Consider the following 21665-nt stretch of genomic DNA (forward strand, 5'->3'; position numbering starts at 1 on the left):
TATGGCCTGAAAATAATTATACTGTTCTTATCTTGATTAAAGTTTTATCAATGAGGGTAAAAAAGTTTTAATTTTGCATTTCAACTTGTTTGAGAATTTCAGGTAGATAGGTTAGATGTAGATATCTTATAAAAGGTTGTATGAAGAATGAAGTGTATGTGTTTTCTAATTTAGATTATGCGGTGTGTATGATTTTATTATTTAGACAGATATTTTTTCAACTTTTTATTTGTTTATTTTATTTTAGCCCATCACACTGTGTGAAACATGTAATAAAAACTTTTCATCAAGAAATAAGCTTTTTGAACACTTGAAGCAAAGTGGACATGCAAGTTACAAAAATGATACAAGTCAAAATACGTCGAAAAAACAGAGACGGAAAAAACTATAATTAATATGTTTTATAGTCTGTAAATTTGTATCATAAATACTATTAAATTATTGTGTTCATGTCTATTTCATGTTATTGCTGTAATTAAGATTTCTAATTTAATTCACTGATTTAGCATCAAAATGAATGTCTGAAAATTTTGTGCAAATGAAGTGCATTGTGCCCTGAAACTAAAATTAATTAGAATCAGAACATGATATTTCACTAAGAATATTTAATCTTAAAAGTAATATATTCAATTTTTGTTATTTTAACTATACATATTTATATTAACTGTGTTTTTTGTGTTATCAAACAAAAACTAGAGAAGAAAATGCAGAAAATTGATGATTGTCAACTAAAAGTTAATTCTCACAAAAAAAAGTTTGCAATTATTATTTCTTTTTTTCATCAATGTACCTTTCGAATAGTTTTAAGGTGTTCAAGATAAACGACATTGCAATAAAAAAAAATATGTATTTTATCAACACTATGTGCAAATAACTGAAAATCATACAGACAAAACAAGTTCCAAAAGCGCTAAGCTATTTTAGATGCCTTTCTAATAAAACTAAACCCCTATTTAAAAGACTGATTCATTTTTGTGCTGTATAAAAACTTAATTATAAACTAGAAAGAAGAAAATTATAACAATGCTAGTTTGTTATTAACTTACTTGCTAGTAAGGACTCAAATTTAGTCTGGTCACACCCCTGATTATAATAGCTAATCCAAATTGTCTTTCACTGAAATGAAAATCCTAGTAATATGCAATTATGATTTTCTATCACTACATTTCATACTATTTAAAAGGGCAGTTATAAAAATAGGCTACAGAAAAAAAAAGTCAATCTAATATAAAATGTTTTATTGTAACATTCATCTTAAATTTAGTGTTAAAACCCAACAATCTGCCGATGGGAAAAAAATTATGCAAGCAAGTTTATCAGCTGCACTGAAATGGCCAAAACCACTGCATTCTAGGTAACAATCTTGATAACCATCAATACACACAGCAACAAACTGGGTCGAGGAATTTTTCATAAATATTTTCCTGAAAAGCAAGGCAATCTTGTTACTATCACTTATTCTGCAGAAAAAAATAGTGAATGATTTTGTTGATTGAATACTTAAAAAGGGAAAGAAAATGAAAAAAAAAGTAATTGATTTCAGATATTTCAATTTGTATAAAAGTTATTACAAAATAACACATTAGTGCTACATATAATTTGTATAAATAGGAATAAGTTAAAATTTAACCTGTTTTAAACATTTCATTTAACTTTTAACTTTCCTTCTAGGCAGGCTCGTTTTCAGGATTTCATGAAGGGAGGGGTTTTGGTTTCAGTGTTTTTTACTTACTGCCCTGTCAGGAAAACACAACAGTGTGCCTAATAATTCATTTCTGTTTAATGAAGTTCATAGCGGTAGCAAAGGGGGCGATTCACGTTTTCAGAAGCCTTGGTTTTAAGGAAAATTAACAATTCCATTATTGTATTTTATATACATCTCAGGATCGTAATGAGCCTCACCTCCCAAATGATAAATTCCAGCTGAGCCAGTAACCTCAATATTCAATCATTCAACTGATTACTTAGATTCAAACCTTTTTATCGGTTTACTGTGCGGTATATTTCAACAAGCGCAGAACGATTCCGCAAATTCTTTTAATGAACATATGTTTTCAGGTTTTGTATTCTAAGATAATGCGTAGTAAACTAAATAGGAAGGGTTCATTGAAGATGCAAATTAAATTATCAAACACAATTACTATGCATCTTCATACCGGCAACACTCTAACGCAGTGAATGATTTGTATTGACAGCCCATTCAGTGGTTCCTCCATTAGTTTTTTTTTTTTTTTTCCAAAATATGATTTTATCAATAAAGAGAGGACAATTGTAAATTGCCGGGAAACTTCAAAAAAAAAATTTTTTTTTAATGCTGTACACAAATTTTAACAATAAAGTTAATTTTAAGTCGAATTTGTGCTTTTCTTCATTTGGTGCTTTGTTATTTTTTCCTAACAGAAGGGGTTTAACCCCTAAAACCCTCCCCTTGGACACGGCCATGCTTCTAGGTGCCATATGTGTGACAAAAAGCAAAATATACAGGGTGTTCCGTTTTAACCGGCAAGACCTTCATTTTTGCAACCGTTAGTCCTAGATGCATACTTCCACTTGCAAAATTGTTCAGAATCAGAAGGGGAGTTGAGATATTGAAAGTTTGAAGTAAAAATAAAAATGAGTAACAAAATACAAAATTTAAAACACCTTTTGAGGGAAAATATAGTAGTTAACAAGTGTTTAAAATTCTATGTGTGCATAGAGTGTGGTCTTTCCAATTGTTTGCGGTTTTGTAGTTTGTTTTTCATATCACGGCATAACAATAGCTTTTATTTTTGAATGGCAATGAAAAATATAATTACCTTGTTTTTCTTACTTAGACGACCTGTCATTCTTCCGAACGGGCGATAAGTTCCAATTTCATCTTCTGTATGGTCCCTTAAAACTTTAAACTGGAATATCTCCTTGAGTTTAGGTCGCACAAATGTCAAGTTTTTTGTGTCAGTAATAGTTTTGAATGGAGATTATTTCTTTAAATATTAGTTAATGGACCTAGGACATGTATAAAAAGTTAAATTTTGTATTTTTTGACTCATTTTGATTTTTACTTCAAACTTTCAATATCTTAACTCTGCATCCGTTTTTTGAACATTTTTGCAATTGGAAGTATATATCTAGGACTAATGGTTGCGAAAATAAAGGTCTTGCAGGTTAAAATGGAACACCCTGTATATAGTAAATGTGATAAATGACTCAAATTATAGAACTTAGATTTAAAAGATACAAAAATAATTTTACTATATCCACAAAAAAACTGATTCAGGCTTATTTGGTTGTAAATTTCTAAAATTATACTCAGAAAAGAGTGGTAGAAAATGCAGAAAGTAAGCCTGTGACTACAGTACAAACATTTTCTTCTTGCATGTGAATATTTGCTTTCACAAGTTTGAAGTAATCATCTTGACAACGTTCTTGCAATATCTTTTGTTGTTAAATATAAACTTTGATTTTCCTCTCTTTTTTTTTTTAATTTTGATGTTAATTTCGATATCTTTAACTAAATACATTTTGCAATAATTTTATTTTATGTTTCAGTTAAAAGTCAGTTAATTTACTTCCATTTTTTATTAACTCATATCTAGAGGATATTTGTATGCATTTATCATGATATGCATACTTTTTATGAAAGCTAATGCGAGTTCTGCTCAGCAGGAGAAAACACTCCAACTTGTAAGAACATCCGGGCTTAGTAAGTTCCAACTAGTGGGACACTTCTTTAGTAGCACATCCATCTAAAGGGTTCAACTTTTATAAATATCACTTTACCAAAATGTGATTTGCATCATAAGCAACACGAATGTTGGAATGTTGAAAAACTAGGAGTGGCATTACCTCAGTCCTCTTCACTAAGAAGGGCAGTACCTCTGTTTTTTGGTCAAGCCTGCTTTGCTTGAATTTTTATTCATTGAGAAAAAGAAAAAAATAACAATAATAATTAGTCAAAATAAATTAACCTTACTCAGCATGGATAACACAGCCTTAATTTTTAACACCTACATAGATTATTTTATTTCCTGACAGGAAAATTACTCTTCACTGACCGTGCCTGTCTTTTTACAGCACGCCTGCTTTGCTTGAATTTTTATTTATTGAAAAATAATAAATAAAAACTGGAGAATTAAAAAGTTTTCTTAAACTTACTCAGCATGGATAACACAGCCTTAAATTTTAACACCTACATAGGTTATTTCATTAACAGGAAAATTACTTTGTTTTCCAAGGTTTTTTATGTTATTAATGTATTTATTTTTTGATAAGAACTCTCGTTTAAAAAATCATACTTGAAATTACAAAGTGAAAAACTAACAATTAAAAACAAATTAAAAAATAAAAACGAAAAATCACTTACTTAATTTCCTGATGAAGATGAATAAAGTCTGCTTTTGAATAAAATCCCTTCCAAGAATCAATTTGTAATTTGTCTATAACACTAGATGGCTCTGGTACTGTGAATTTACTGGTATAATTGTCTAGAGATTCAGAACTGTAAAGCAATAAAAACTAAATGTGTATTTTTTTACATAATTTCAATAACTGTAGCAAATTTATCGGAACACTTTTTCTTTTTAGTGATAAAAAGATTGCAACAAAACAGGGAAAAAACTAAATTGAAAATCTTTAAGAATATCTGCCATCTGCCTTAAAAAGAGGGGGGGGGATTGCAGCTTTGATGTGAAAAAATGTCTACATTTTGTTTGAGAATATAAAAACTAACAATCTTCTATCATCTAAAAAACGGAAAATATACTTTTTGTTGAGCTGATTTTTGTATTTATTTTTTCTTTTTTTGAACCTTTTTTCTGCTGGAAATTACCAATATTTCTATTCATGAAAAATGATAAGAAAATTTTATGGTGAGGATAGAAGATTTTTTCCCCAAGGTTTGTGAAGTGATCTCATTCAAGATCAAACAAACAATTGTGTATTACAAAAAAAAATAATAATAATATTGCAAAACGCAAAATATAAAATTATGAAAAAAGAGTAAATTTATACCTATTTTAACCAAAGGTGGCTGGTGCATTGAAAAAGGGAGTAGGGGTTGCAAAGGAGATGCCAAGAAGGGCACCTTACGTGGGCTGCTCCCTCGAAGCCAACTTTTTTTTTGGGGGGGGGGAATTGGGCTATATGATTGCATTTTAACGCTATTGTTGATTAAGTGACGTTCTCTAAAAATACTTGGCACTTGGTCTCAAATATCGGTACAAATGACCACAGTAGACTATTCCTCATTCCTATTCTAAGTTCTATTTCAATTTGTTTGAAATAATAAGTGTGTTTTAATATTTTTCTCAAGTTCTTAAGTCTTTTTTTTTTTTTTTTTTTTTTTTTTTTTTTTTAACATTTAAATCGTTTAACCTTATCATTTTTTGGTTAAACGTACATTTTGAGCTTAAAAAGTAGAAGAGCTAGGTCCCTTTATTCTGGAAAGCGAGGTGACAGTTGCCTGGAATGAGCCGCCTATGAATTTTAACTTATTTTTAATATCAGCAATTAGTTATTACTTACTACTCAACTCCGCATGTCAGAGCTCCAATCCACTCCAAAATATGTTCACAAGTATCCGATTCAAATGCTTCAGAAGTGATGAGAGGTGCAGGAATGCAATGTTTAGATGCATGTGTGTGAGAAGGCTCACAAACTAGGTACTTGTAGCCGTGCGTTTCAAAGTATGTTTTGATGGATTGTGGACATACGTTTTCTGAAATTACATTTTTGTGAATTCAAAGAATGGATAAATGACAGACATTAAAAAATTATTCTTAATGTTAAGGCTCTTCTAAACCTCTCCGTAAAATCTGACACGGCGAAATCACGAAATCTGTGGCAACACAGAGGGTGTATCTGGGAGGGTCTAACTCGATTTTTTTTGCACTGCTAATTGGTCAGATTTCATGATGGACAGCGTCAATCACTGAGTAAGTGAATAGACAGCCATAAATCTAAGCTGTGCCCGAAGGTACTGTCTTTGCGATCGGACGAGGGCAGAGAGAGCTGCGAAAGATTCGAAGGATCCTGTTCCAAAACATGTTTCCCACCCGGCCTGTTTCCCCTCCGTTAGTCAGTAAACATGTGTTTTCGTTTCAAAGTGTTTCTAGAGCTGACTGCTTACGATTTCCGAGAATTTGGTATTCAGCGAAAGGAATAGCAGGGAAAGCTGTCTGAGTTGTCCACTCAAGTTCTCCCGCCAAAGGGTGACAGAAGAAAAGAAGAAAGAAGACCATGTGTCAGGAAATTAACTTATTCTGCAAACTAGAAAATTTGCAGAATGCGTAGAAAATAGAATTGAGAAATGAAGGCAGAAAAAAAAAGAGAGAAAAGAAAAGTTATAAAATAAATTCAAGTGCTTTATTAATCATCTAAATTTCAATATTGAACATGGTGCGCACAAATGATGAACAAAATTTTTAAAAATCGAATTTCCGAAACTACTGCACATATCACAATAAGTGATACTTGAGAATAAATAGGAACATTCTAAGGTTTTTTTTCCCTTTTCAGTTACAAACAGGGGCGGAGGGCGGGAACAGAAATTAATGTTGCGAGGGGGGGAGGGGGATGTATAATAGTCATTGAGATAAAAGGCGCAATTTCAAGAACCATCACTAACAAAAACAAAAACATATTCCACTATAAATATGGATGTTATTCTCAGACATTAGTCATTCGCCCTGAATAAAATTTTATCAGTTCCACAATGCTACAAGTTAGAAATAAATTCCCGTTCCTTGAATCTATTTTTTCATGTCAACTGATGTATTTGACTGTACTCGGGTTTTCAACGCAACATTTCAATCCGAAGAAAGGAGTAAGTAATAAAAACTACCTAATAACATAACATAAAATCAACATGACAATAAAGTTACATGACATAAAGTGGAAACAATAGATCGCAGTCCGACGGAAAAGGTATTTCTACTTCTTTCATTCGATTTAAAACTGCTCAGGGTTTGAATTTTTTAATGCAGTAATGAAAATAATTGAGATCAATATCATTAAGTACAATAATGACACCTTGAGAACAAAAATTAACATTACACAAAAACGGTGAACTGTGCACTGGAAAATTGTTAAAAGCCATTTTATAACTGCCGAGCACAGACCAGGCATTAAAACAAAAGGTCCGCGTACATTCAAGGAGGATATGATAAAAATTCTAATTTTATCAACCCAGTATGTCGAAGGGAAACATGTCAGGAAATATTTTTTTATCATTTCATTGAACAAAAGAACCTTTCAGTAATTCATGCATTAGAGACGTACCGAGTAGCACTTTGGTCGAGTATCGAGTTCCAAGTTCCAATTATGTTTTAAGAAGAACCACCGACACACACGTAACGAATTTTGAACTCAGTGATCAGTGGAAGAGTAGTATATACCTCCATGTCCACACACACACACAAATAATGGTTTTAAAAACAAAATTCCAGCCGAAATTTAATTGCGCATTATTGAAAAGATTTGTTTCTGTCAATAATTTTGACAAGTTATTTTTTAAATTAAAAATAAACAAATACATAAAAGGTAGTGTTGATCAAGTTGGAATTAAAACAAATTATAACAATCCATACTTCTAGACCGCCAAACGTAAATAATGTTTAAAAGCAAGTGGAACAACGTTAAAAGCACAAATGTGCAGGAGCACTGCAGACACGTGTTTCTGCATCACAAGGAACATCTTTTTCAGTGCATAAAATGTGAGCTAATGAATGTTTAATAATACGACTTTTGTCGGATGTCTTCAAATCCATAAGCTCACGTTTTGTGCATTGAAAAAAGCATTTCCTGTAATGCCAGAACACGTGTCTGCAGTATTCCTGCACATTTGTGCTTTTAACGTTGTTTTATTTTTTAAGAAAAGGTACTTTTATGCTGCAAAAATCCATTTAATAACATAAAAATTTCATATTTTCTGTACTTACCTTTTTTGCTCCATTTTTAATAAATAAGTTTAATTAACTTTGGGTATTAAAATATAAGATTTACTCCATTGAAGCATAAAAAATTCATTATTCTCAAAATTTGAATTTGACTTTTAAATTTGAATTGTAAATGATTGCAGTATATTATATGCTTGCACTTTTTTATTAATTGTAAAATCTGCTTTGAACAATATTCAATTTTTTACAACTACGCGGTATTGGCTGAGTTCATGATCAAAATATGGCCGAGTACCGAGTACTAGATGCGTCTCTAGCATACATGTTGCAACAGGGAAACTGACAAAAAAAATTTTAACGTTGATGACAATGTCTGAAAAATATCTACTTCACACTCTTGCAAAACTCTACCTCGCAATAATCTATTCTGTTGTGCTAGTAATTAAACTTTCCATAGCTGTAATTCTGTGATCAAAATGTAAATATGCTACAATCCTACAAAGCTTTTTTAAAAAGGTTTCTTTTGGTATTTCTGCTTTATTTTCGTTCACGTGGAATAGGAATGAGGCTCTTTTCCGTTACGATTAAAATTTGTAATTAACGTATGAATGCTTGGTGTTTTTTCAAGTTTTCTTGAAGATCTAAAATATGAGCACCTAACATATTTGATTAAAAATTTATTTTAAAATGAGGGAGAAGAAGAAAGAGAAAGCTATAAAGACATATTTTTTAAAGTTTAAAACATCTTCAGGGGTTCCCGAAAAAATTAAACGCAACCCTCCAGAAATACAACTAAAATCCTAAAAAAAAAAGAAAGAAAAAAAAAAGAAGACTAATCGCCTAATAATAATCAAAAGGAGAAATTTTTACCTCAAAACAAAAACAGAAAACAAAATTTTATTTAGTCACAACCGAGAAAAAAAGAAGGGTAACCTTCTGAACGCTAATTTAAAATGAGATCGCGCAAACGATAATTTTCTGATTTAAAATTTCTGTACCATATATTTTAGCAGTGCTTTTTAATGTTTTCCCGGGGATTTTACAGAATTTTTTTTTTTTTTTTTTCAAAATTCGAAGGAAATCTTTGGGTGTTTTTCGTGGACTTTCGAATGGGACTTGAACTAAAGAAATCGGTTAATTATTTCGGGTAGAAAGAGCCATTTAATGCCATTTTCAGGTCCTAAAATTAAAATTGGAACGGTTTGGTTCTTTTTTTGGCGTTCCAAAAACCACCTACGTTCCTACTCGGGGGCCCAAGTACCTCCCTGCCGTGTGTGTGTGTGTAACGGAAACAAACTGTTGATTATATATAACTAGCGACGATTATTCATAATTTTCAATAGACTTGGTAAATATGATACATTATGTAATGTTTATCAAATTTACTAGTTTATTCACATAATTTCCTATTCTTCGTGGATAATGCAATAAATTAGGATTATTTGTGGAGTAATGAGATCTTAATTGCAAAAACTGAACATTTTCAAGCAACACAAGAAAACTCAATCGTCTAAAAAAAGAAAAATGTCTCGGTTGCAATTAAAATTTCTAATAATACTTCAATTAAAAAAACTGAAATGTGCCTTTTTTTGCACATTACTTTCATTTCTTGCCTTGGAAAATGTATATTAGATAATAGTATTAATTCTATTAAAAAAAAAGTTTATATTATTAACTATTTAATGTTTACCTAAACAAAACGGAACTTCAAATTTAATTACATATTTAGAATTCTATATAATGTCAAAGTCTTGAAAATTAAAGATCTGAAAGTAAATGCATAACACACAAAGCCTCCATATCAAAAAGCAAACCAAGCCAATATTCTGAAGAAAAACATTTTCTTGTAAGATAACCTATTCAGACTCATGCTGCTGTGACTTTCCGAATTATTACCAACTTTTTTACTAAACTTCATTTTCAAAGACATCGTTGTGTGTGATATATCTGATCCTTCCAGAAAGAGACGATTATTTTTAATTAATATTGCTAGTTCAGGAACATTGTCAAGCAAAATATTTTTTCTATACAAATTGACCTGATTTTTAGTAAAGCTATGGACTTTTATTGTATTCACCACTACGAGTCAAGAAATATATTTGATAAATATTAAATAGTAGTCGTACCCACACGGCTTTGCTTGTAGTAGAAAATTAAAAGGTCTTATGGTTCGCCTGTATAATTACAAAAAATGTATGGTGAATTTTTCGCCTACTGGCTTACCATATTACGGTTCCACGTTATGATAACTTGGTAATTTATTCGTCCGTCATATGATAATTTTGCTCGGGAAAGTGTTCTTAAAATTGGAGTAGAAAAAGAACAAAATCGAATTTTCGAAAAATTGCTTCGAGGTGCACACCCCACGCTACAAACTAACTTTGTGCCAAATTTCCTGAAAATCAGCAGAACGGTCTAGGCACTATGCGCGTCACAGAGATCCAGACAACCAGACATCCTCCAGACATCCAGACAGACAGACTTTCAGCTTTATTATAACAAAGACTTTAGTGGCAATGGGGTTGTTTCCAAAATTAAAAGGTTTTTTTTTTCTGAAAGAGCATGCTTAAAAACATTCGCAACTCCAATAAACTATAGGGGGCGCTGCAATCACTGTCTAATGGTGGATGAAAAAGGTAGAACAAACAGATGCCGTAACTTATAACCTGCTTTGACCGTGAATGACAGTAATTTTTGATCGTGTTTGTGGGAAGCTTTCTTTGTACATTACACAACAAACTGTCTGAAGCCTGTAATTTACCCCAAAGAAAACACGTGGAATGGAATGTTTTACCTTTTTCTTTAGTATTGTTAATCACCGCAAGGTAGCGTATTCGAGCTCTGGAGTTGCAAATAGAATCTGACCGTTCTTTAAATAATTTGACTAAGTTTAATAATTTTAAAAATTTATTTTAATCGGTACGCTTTTATCACGTACGCTTCTGCCGATGACATCACAAATGATGAAATACCATTCACTGTTGCCATTTGTAGAGCGTAATATTTAATTCGCATCTTTACTCAAGTGTAATGGCAACGATATGGTTGATAGCAAGCGTAGAGCTCAATATTTAATTTGCTTCTTGGTTACAATAACGTGAAAACGCAATACACAGATGCGCCTAAGTACATCATTTGTGACGTCATAAAGACCATGTCTTATTTTCAAAATCGGACATGTTAAAAAATAAGCATCTGGAAATGAAAGTTTTTTCTCGCTTCATGGTTTTTTTTTTTTTTTTTTTGCTTATTCTATCAAATTCAATGACTAAAAATTGTACTTTTGACAGAAGGAAACAACCCCATTTTGAATAATCTCTGCGGAATATGTATAATCGCCAGATTAATCTCATTCTACTGCACATACACTCAGGAGTGGGAAATTTCATGATTTACTTGCCACTTTTCCCCTAATGTGGCTAGTGTATTTTAAAATTCGTTTATATTTTTGCAAATTTCACATTGAGATATAAATCGCAATCACTGTACTTGGCTATATATTTTTTAAATTAATAATTTAATAAAGAAATACATAAATAAAAATGGCATTTCGAATTTTTTTCCCATTATAAGATGCGGTAATTTTCACTGATTTTTCAAACAAAATAACTTCTACATTTAAACGGGGGGTACTTATATTAAAACAGCATTGAAAAATATATCACCTAAATAATTTCAAAAACTTATCGAATAGAACTCGAAAGAAGAAAAAAAACTGTTCTTTTTAGAACGAGTTTTGTCGATGTCACAGAAATACAAGACCAACACACAAAACGACAAATAATGAATGGTCATTAGTAGGGATTCAGTAATTTATTGCCTGCCATTGAGGCAAAGCGGAGGAGCGGAGAAGCAGAAGACAAGACCCTGAAGACCCTGGGGGAGAAGAGAAAGTGGTCCCTCAAAGTGGGAGGAAATGGGTGTGGTCTGGTGGAAGGCGTGTTTTTCGCAATTTTTCGAAAACAAGGCTTTACTCCGTGGAGAATATCAATAGAACAAATTGTCTCAGAAACAAACTCAAAATATGTTTTTAAAGAGAAATGTTCAATCTTTTGCGCTCCTTTTTCAGTTTTTCCATATCATTTTTCAAACGTGTTAAAATAGTTGCTTAAAGTTTTAAAATGCTATTAAAAAAATTTCAAAATAACTACAGAAAAAATAAAAAAGCGCATATCTAGTTCTGTGTCATAGCCATCGTTTAAAACAAACCGCATGAAAATATTCCAGTAATTTCTCGTGTTATGCTTTGCATAGGTAGCAGATTTTCCCGTAGAGAAAGCATTAGCGTCGAAAACCAAGATGGACGGTATAGAAGAGCCTTAACTGAAATAAAACAATAAAAAAAGTTGCTTACTTGAATAATGTAAATAAATGTTACTCCATATATATATATATATATATATATATATATATATATATATATATATATATATATATATATATATATATATATATATTAGGACTCGACCGATGCATCGGCGCCGATGGTTCAAAAATTTAGCCATCGGCATCGGCGGCCGATGCTAAATTGCAGGAAACATCGGCCCATCGGCCTTAAAAACATCGAAAAGCCGATGGAATTGGCCGATGTTTTTGAAAAAAAAAAGGGACCTTTGATGTTTTACCTTTTAATACAAAGTAAAAGTTGTTTTCATATAAAATTGTTTACTAAATTTCAATATGAATTTCTATTTTAGTCACCCCTGAAAGAGTTTTTAATACTGCATTCAGGTACCAAACAATTTAATTGTTGCGTTGTTTCTTGCTGCTGGATGTATGTATCTCTCATAAGTCATAACTCCATATGTTTTCGCATATGGGGTATGCTTACGTTCCAGTTGTGCACTTCCCTTTTTGTTTTTGATCGGGTGTTCTGAAAAGCCTGTTTACTCATTTTTTTTCGCTATTAATTACTTATTTCAATGCAAAACTAATATAGCGTCTCAGACTGATGATCATTTGGTGATATATTGCCGAATTGGAGACTATGGAAACAAATATGGAAACATTATTCGATATTTGCAATATAAATCACAGTAATGTAGTATTTTCTGTATTGCTTCGGCGGAGTTACAAGTTTCGGGCCCGTCGAAATATATTTTGGGGCCATATTTATCTATCACAGAAGCTGTAAAACATTTATCATTTGCATTTTTGTAACTCCTACGGTGCCCCTACGGTTATGGGGCCTCTCGTGCAATTGCAACATTTGCTATATTTTAAATCCGCCATTGCACGTCACAACAAACTTGGGTGCAAGTTTTGAAAGGGTTTATTCTCAATGTTTATGATGATTTTGAATTCTATTTTTTACGACTATTTTTTGAATTTCCGAGAACACTTGCGTGCCCCTCCTCCCACTCCCTCAATTTCTGAAATTAAACTCTAGTTGTACTTCCGAGTTGTTTAAAACTAACATCATTCATAAAACTAGAGATTTTTTTTTTTTCAAACTTTATCTATTGTTTAGAAAGAATTTAGAGCATTAATGTAAGAAATTGATTAAAGACGTTTTGAATGGTGATATAATTCGGAAATTGAAGGGACTTTTGAATTTTTTCTTCGGAAGTGCTGAAATAGATTCAGAAACTCTTCCGAGGAAATGGTTTTAGCGGTTCTGTACTAAAAAAATTAGGCCGAGGTTCGGGTCGAAGTGTGAGTTACTGCAAAATCAGAGGGTGACCCCCCCCCCCCCCCCCCCCACCATTTTGTAATGCGCCACCATATTTGTATCATTAATAGCGATCGATTTTTTTTCTGTTGTAAGTAACTATTTTTATGAATTTATATGAAATCAATGAATAAGTTATTTTCGTTTTTTATAGAAAAGTTTCAAGGATTTTCTATTATGCAATTTTTTAAATTTCAAAAAAATATTGTTAAATTGAACAATTTAATTTGAACTTGTTTGTAAAGCTTCATAAAAGATTAAATAATCAAATTGTACAATATTATGTGTGCCAACATTAGATCAAGTAGTATATGTATTCAGTTATTAACTTGCTGTAAATATTGAGTTTGTTTATTGTAGCTGCGTTTTAAGAGCCTCGCTCTTTTCATGGCTATTTTTTTTCCAACAATATTTATGTCACTGTTTTAGTTTTTTGAAAACTGCAAAATTTTCTATTCATAAATTTTAAATAAGTATAAAAATATTCCTATTATGATTTAGTATTGTAATTTATCTGTTACCTTTTTTGTTTAATTTGATGACTAAAAAATGTCTACGTGCAATCTTTCCAATTTAATTGCGTAATTTGTTGACGGTTTCATAGTTTTATTCTTAATTTTTTTTTGAATGATTTAACAACATAATTTAATGTTTCTTAACTATGTTTAGTGTACCTAAATCCATACATCATTACAATATTACTGAAATCTTATATTTATATGTTCAATTAAAAAAAACAAAAAACAAATCAATTGGTTATTAAACAGTCTCTTTGTTTTTTTCCTTTTTTCTTTCTTTTCTTTTCTTTTTCTTCTTTTTTTTTTTTTTTTTTTTTTTTTTTTTTTTTTTTTTTTTTTGACTGTTGTTCTTTCTCTTTCATCATACAACAGTCAAAAAAGGAGAAGCATAACTACACCCTATACAGATTGAACGTAGTACGATCCAAAAGTTCGGGGACAAGCTGTATAAAACCTTACCTAGAATAGTTCACATTACAGAAGCACATCCACCTTCAAAAGGTTACCTTGAGGGACTATGTACTTCTGCCAGTGTTCATATAACTTTTGGAAACTCTCCTGGAAGCCATTTTTCGCTACCTTCTATGATGCAGCTTTATCTTCTCCTGACGGAAGAAAGCGGCATCCATGCAAATGTTTTTTTCTGCTGAGAACGGGTAAAAGTCACACGGAGCTAAGTCCGACGAAACGTTATGTTAATTGTTTGTCATATCAGAGTACTCACCCATCAAACCGTGCATCCTCAGCCTGAAAGTCGCCTTCTTCCCCACGTTGAAGTTAAAGCAGCAGCGCAAGAGGCCTTACAGGAGGTTGCGAAAAATGTCTTCCAGGAATATTTCTAAAAGTTATATGAACGTTGGCAGAAGTGCATAGTCGTCCAAAGTGACTATTTTGTAGATAGATGTGCTTCGGTAATGTGAACTATTCAGGGTAAGGTTTTATACAACTTGTCCTCTAACTTTTAGATCATACTACGTACGTATGCGTTTTCAACTTACTATTTCATAACGTTTTCGAGTGACGTAAGTTTAGCGCATGAAGACATCACAAGAGAATATGCGATAATTAGCTGAGGAGGCGTTCAAAATGGATATTTCGGTCATCTACATGTTCTTAGGTACATATGCATGTACAGATGTGCCGAAAAAACTTGTGAAGTTTAAATTGGGTGATCGTAAAATAGAAATTTAGGTCAAAATCTGATTTTTTTTTTTTTTTTTGTGATTACAATTCCTTATTCGTAGAAAGGAAGTAAAGTGAAATGAATCAATGATCCTTTAAATCCTTGACAATTTTATCAATTTATTTCTGTTTGATTTTTTTTTTTTTTTTTTTTTTTGCCATCGGCCATCGGCAATCGGCCATTTTGAGGAAAATAATCGGCCATGGGCCATCTTTGAAAAATCGGCCAACAATCGGCATCGGCCCATCGGCCAAAAAATGAAATCCGTTGAGCCCTAATATATATATATATATATAAATTTTAAAACCTGAAACCTGATTATGGCAAAAAACAAGGTAAGAAACAAGGCAGGTGCTGTTTGATAACATCATCTTATTGAGTAAAACAAGTCATTTGATACATTAGATGTTCCTACTTATTTAGTTCTATTAAAACTATCTGTCACCGCTCTGTAGTCTTGCGTTGTCAGATACGTAAGGCAAGTTTTAATTTGACACAAAAAAAAATTCTCGTTACAATGCAGAACTACGGCAATAACAGAGGATTTCAATAGAACTAAATAAATAGGAATATCTAACAACCTTTTTAAAAGGCCAAATTTGCAATTAGAAAGACTTAAATGTTGATAATTATGAAATAACAAAACTGTTCAGTTTTTAATTAAAATATTTTTTTGCATAAAATTACAAGCTTTGTTGGTTTTATAACTGTCAATTAAAATAATTAGCTACAAAAATACCAGATTTAAAAAAAATACAGTAGTTGAAATAACTGAAAAATAGATAACGCATTTACCTGAAGGTATCCACTTCAGACAAATTGTAAAAGATATATGATTAATTTTTGCTAATTCAGACAATGTCTTCTCATATATTTTTTTCTCTGAGGTTGAAGTAATCGTCTTTAAACTAATTTCATAACCTGTAAAGGATTTAAAGAAAAGTATTTTATTGTGCACTTACATAAATTTTAGGATCACGAATAAGACCAATTGTTATCATAACTCAATGAGCTTGCTATACTTGTTTGCAAGTTACTAAGTTGAATATGACGTCACGACGAGCGAAAGAAAAAATGAGTTAACAGATAAAACGCCACACTTTCTAGCGAATGAGAGGAGGTCGCCACCTGTCTATCAGCTGCTGTTAGCTGGTGTTGGGGAGAATTTCTAACCCGTTTGATTCAAGTGGATAAAATGCTTTGCGCTGCTTCTCCGGTAAAATTGAAAATATTTAACAATTGACAGAAATTATGAAATAAATGTTACGTATGCGTGGGTTTAACTAACTAATCCAATTTCTAAAGCGAATGTTGAAATTTCACTCGAATATCAGACAAGACGCTAGGAACTAATTCTTTCACTTGGCTGCAGTTCATTTCTCCATTGTCAAGTAAGCTTGCAGTCGAGTATAGTATTAAGACCAATTGTCATCACAACTCATTGAGCTTACTAGTATTTCTAACTTGAAATAAATTTACCAAAAAAAAAAAAAAATTACTTTTGTTTTAATATACATAAATATACTTTGCTTGAAGAGAGAATAACTTATAATTACCCTTATTTGCTCTAAATATTGCAAGTTTGCATGCTCAAATGTAAAAGTAATTTTGAATGAGTATAGTGAAAAAGAAAAGCCTTTAAAAATGCTTTTAAACTGAAGACTTGACTAGAATTATCAAGGAAAGCTCGAAAACCAGCATTATTTTGAAAAGTTTAAAGTACCCAAAGTCCAAATATATGCAAGTTTGAGTTCAGACTTGAATTCAATTTGCTAAATTTAATAACAAAACCAGATCTATAATTACTATGTATTATTTTTCATTCTTTTGGGAAACAATCAAAAAACAGAAGTATGTTAACCTTATAATTACTACTATTTTTTATTGTTTTTGGCAACCGGAAGTAAAACGCAGGCATTATGACAGAGAATGTAAGTTAAGAAAATCTTTTAAAATATCAAAATTCAGTTAATTCTGCGTTAAAATTCAGAACCACAAAAACTACAACTATATTAGGTAAAGCAATTATAAAAAGATTAGATAAAAATACTATGTACAGTACAACCTGGATTTAACGATTGTCAAGAGACTGAAAAAAGTTATCCTTAAATCAAGGAGCACAGACAGTTAATATATACAATGTGCATATATAATAGCACAGACAGTGAAATGTATTGTTGAATTGAGGAAAGCATTAAATCGAAGTTATACAAATAATTTATTGGTGAAATACATTTTGCAAAAATATCATCAGCAAAATGATTTAAATTACTATTCTGTACTCATCTCATGATGAAAATTCTACAGTATTTTATATTAGGTGCTGACTTACTTGTGAAGCTTTTTTCCTTTTTCCTCTTTTTTTTAGAACCTATTTTGTTCAATGACAAGCACTCGGCGATCTCCGTCTCTAATGATATTACCAGTTTGCCTAAAAGTATAATTGGGTAGAGGTAATATCTAGAAACTAAATTTCAGCTATGCAAGATATAATTGTTTTATCGCTTGAATATCTTCAATTAAATGTGGCTGAACAGTGAGAGCATCTTTAGTTTGATGAATAAATGATTTTTTTCTAAAGATTAAAAAACAATAGATATAATAGTTTGTAGTAGTGATGGGCATAATCGAGATCTTTTGATAATCGAGATCTCGGGAACCGAGTACTTCTGATAATCGAGTGATTGATAATCGAGATCTTTTTAAGTCGATCACTCGAGTGATTGATAATCGAGATCTTTTGAAATCGAGAACTCGAGCGATTGACTTCTCGAGATCTTCCGAATCGAGTACTCGAGCGATTGACTTCTCGAGATCTTTTGAATCGAGTACTCGAGCGATTGACTTCTTGAGATCTTTTGAATCGAGTACTCAAGCGATTGACTTCTCGAGATCTTTTGAATCGAGATCTCGAGATGTTTCAAATCGAGATCTCGAGACGTTTGAATCGAGTACCCAAGTAGTTCATTTTCTGCGCTTTTCCAAAATTGAGTTGACTGCTACGGGGGTGACCACTAAAAGGGGGTGGGGCATGGCGCAGCCTGCGAAACCGAAATTTTTAGAAGCAGTTTTTTTGAGAGTTTTTTTTTTTTTTATCTCATTTCGGGAGGGGGGGAGGGCTCTTTCTAGACGGATGCTCCATAACATTTGAGAGGGTGTGCCATCGCCTTGCGAAAGGGGGGAGGTGGACTCCCTTGACTTCAGTTGAATTCCCGAGTTGTTTTGGCAGGGATGCGCTCGAGATAGGAATGGGACATTTAGCCTACCATTTAGGGGTATAATAAGGGGCGAACCCTCCTGACTTTTAGAAGTTTTAGGTTAAGTTGGGGGGGGGGGGGGGTATTGACACCTCCCTTTTAGAAGGGGAATCAATACCACTCCCCCCAAATTCCATGAAAATTTCTAGTTTTTACATTTAAGTGGGTCTAGTTTTTTGTTGTTTTCCGATAAAATGAGCAGATACACCTTTTGTCCCCTTACCCTCCGGTAAAGTTCGAAATGCAAGCTTGTTTTAGGGGGTTGATTCGATAGATTTTAGTCTTCATTTTGGGGTCGCAATCCTTGGGGGATGCAGGTTCGACTAGATTCCCTGTTAGCTTGTCAGAAACTAGGAGCTCGGCATTTGGGCGACTGAGTGATTTATTTAAACGGTTATGCATTTAAACTAATGACTTTCAGTTATCACGTGATTATTTCGGGCTCTCAAACACAAAGTTAATAATGAAAACAAGTAGGGGAACAGTTGCTCTGCGCAAAAGTACTCATTCTTTCCTAGTTTATAGCTTTGCTTTTTTTTTTTTTTTGATGCTCTTGTTGAGAGTAGTTAAGTATATTTATCTGACATGAGGAGGGAGGGTAAAATATTTCTGATTGCATTTTCCAGAGGATTGGGATTCCCGGCGCATTGAAAAGTGTACAAGTGTGGCTTGAAGTGCACTGAAGTTCATGATTATTTTTTTTTTCTTGATCCGCTCTTTTTTACTTTTATTTTTCATTCGTCGACTTTAGGAATATGCAATAACAGTAAAAGTGTAGGGAGTGAAATTGAAATGTTTCTGAATGCATTAAAAAGAAATATTGAAGTTTGTCGTGTGGAATTAATTTTCCAAATAATTAAATTTTTTTAATCCTCCATGGTTTAGCAGGATATTTTCCCCATGGAAACCAATTTCAGTACAGATTAGAGTTATTAAAATTTGACATTTTTAATACTCTATTGATTAATTGCTGGAGAAGAAATAATTTTACATTTTTGCAAAAAAAAAAAGTACTACAAGCAAGGATGTACTAATTTTAAAGAAGGGAGAGGGGTCTTGAGCCCCCACTTGCCCCCCCCCCCCTCTATATGGAAGCCCTTGATACCGGTTTAATATATTTTTAAGTTTAACAACTCTCAAGTTTAAACCTGCTAGTGTCGCCCAACGACCTGCCCATTTTATCATTATCCCTCACTTTTTAATAAAAATTATACATACGTACGTATTTAATCTTAATAACTGTCAAGTTCAAAACAATATGGAAAGCGTTTCTCTATCTTTTGTTTCAAAATTTCACCACCGGATCTCACCAGGGGCGGATACAGAAAACCATTTGAAGGGGGATGGGGGTCATGCTGAAGAAAGCCTCCCCCATGAACGAAATTCCCGTTTTAAGTACGAAAAAATTCTGAAGCTTTTTGGGGGTCAATAAAATGCCCCAAATCGGTCAGGAATAAGGCACATAATTGGGGATAAACGTTGCAAATTAATTTCATAAGCAATAAAACAAAGTAGTTGTTCAAATATTTTCTTTGAAAAATAATTGATGTTTTGAAAAAATAAGATACTGTCATCGTTTACATGTTACGCATAAATTGTTTGAACACAATGTGTACGGATACTATTGTTGAGAGTTTAGGGGGGGGTCATGACCCTCACGACCCTCCATTGTATTCGTCACTCACACAACACATGCCCCTCCATATATCCGCTCATATGGTAATTAACAATTTTCGTTCTAAAAATATCGTTCGATTATTAAGAAATCTCTCAATTATCGAAAATTCGAAGTCAAACATTCAACTATTACCCCATTCGAATAAAGCAAGAGAAAAGCAATCATTCGATTTTAAAAATCATTCCAAATCTATCCATTCCAAGAGCAAAGGGCACCACCTATGAAGCTCTTCCCCCAAGAGCAATACCCCCAAAAGAGACAAAATCCCCTAAAAATTACAATCCTGCAGTTAACGTCAAAACTCCCCCCCCCCCCTTCCCCTCTTATTTGCAGCCATAGGAATGAATTACACGAGAAGTTAACCACTTGTTTTATTAAGAAATAACTAAGTACCTTTGTGCCGAGAAGTAACATGAAATAACAAACGTTTTGTATCCCAAATATACAAAGTACTCAGGGGTCTGGCCAGAGGATATTTGGGTCCGTTAACGGACCCTTCACAAAAATCCGATCAACCAAAACGGACCTTTAACAAAATTCTGATCAAACAAAACGGACCTTTCACAAAATCCCGATCAAACAAAACGGACCCTTCACAAAATTCTGATAAACAAGATCGGATCTGTCAAATTGTTTATTGAAAGAGCAAATCTGAAAGCAAAATAACGCATATTTCTGTGTATAAACCGATAATTTTTGGAACCTTTTTTAAAGTCAAATTAGAGGGATCAATTTATACAAAATCGGCTAATTTTGAAAAAAAAAAAATCGGCACTCTTGGAATGCTCCTGCAAGCGATAAATAATGGCTACTGCCAAATAAATATAAGGGTTGTTTGTTTTATCACAGCTAATTAGCAGCGGTGTTTTTGTAAACTTTTCTGAAAAGGCATTGGCAATCACTTTTCTCTGCTCATGATTTAATAAACAATAATAATATATATCTGCGAAATGAACTTAGAACTGCAAAGGGATAGTAAGAGTAAGGAAAAAATATGATCGCTTCAGATAGTGTTACCAACTTCAAAATTATCACCACTCAGCGTCTGGCATCGAACCTTTATAATGACTTGATTAGAAAATATTCTCATCATTTTGCCAGCTTGTCAATATTTGCGTTTTTACGGTGCAGGTGCAGTGGGATGTTTAATTGTTATTTTGGGAGAAAATTATATGGGTTTTGATTTTTCGATGCTAACAAGGATGATTCACTTTAAATAAACTCTTTTAATTACCGTTTTTTTTTCTTTAGATGTCTACATTTTGAAAAATGCAATCTTTTAACATCCGATATGAGAATCACATTTTGTTCTTTTTTCAAGCTAACTTCACTTTATTAGGATTCAAATAAATGAAAAGTCTCTTTATTTCTGTTAGAACTCTCATTTCAAGTTTTTAAAGCAAAATTCCATTTTCTGTTATGAGTCAAAACTTAAAATGCTAAGTAGATGGTTTATTTTATTTTATTTTTTGGGTCAACTG

At 32.4% G+C, this 21665-nt stretch overlaps 2 protein-coding genes across 2 annotated transcripts in view; one reads left to right on the plus strand and one right to left on the minus strand.

Annotated features, from left to right (window-relative positions):
* Positions 1-446, plus strand: part of LOC129223763 (dnaJ homolog subfamily C member 21-like) — a gene marked incomplete at its 5' end in the record, with an annotated part of 39905 nt that extends 39459 nt beyond the window's left edge. Inside the window, 1 exon segment of the mRNA XM_054858122.1 lies at positions 248-446. Coding sequence (XP_054714097.1) covers positions 248-391 — 144 coding nt within the window. The 3' untranslated portion in view covers positions 392-446.
* A 747-nt stretch (positions 447-1193) lies between these two features.
* The window catches only part of LOC129224549 (ribonuclease P protein subunit p40-like), a 30703-nt gene continuing 10231 nt past the window's right edge, over positions 1194-21665 (minus strand). Inside the window, exons 4-8 of the mRNA XM_054859024.1 lie at positions 17582-17680; positions 16045-16170; positions 5506-5698; positions 4346-4480; positions 1194-1424 (exon numbers count right to left, since the gene is read on the minus strand). Of these exons, the coding sequence (XP_054714999.1) occupies positions 1250-1424; positions 4346-4480; positions 5506-5698; positions 16045-16170; positions 17582-17680 (728 nt within the window). The 3' untranslated portion in view covers positions 1194-1249. The remainder of the gene's footprint in view (positions 1425-4345; positions 4481-5505; positions 5699-16044; positions 16171-17581; positions 17681-21665) is intronic.

The sequence above is a fragment of the Uloborus diversus genome, chromosome 6, assembly GCF_026930045.1.
Source record: "Uloborus diversus isolate 005 chromosome 6, Udiv.v.3.1, whole genome shotgun sequence".
NCBI lineage: Eukaryota > Metazoa > Arthropoda > Arachnida > Araneae > Uloboridae > Uloborus > Uloborus diversus.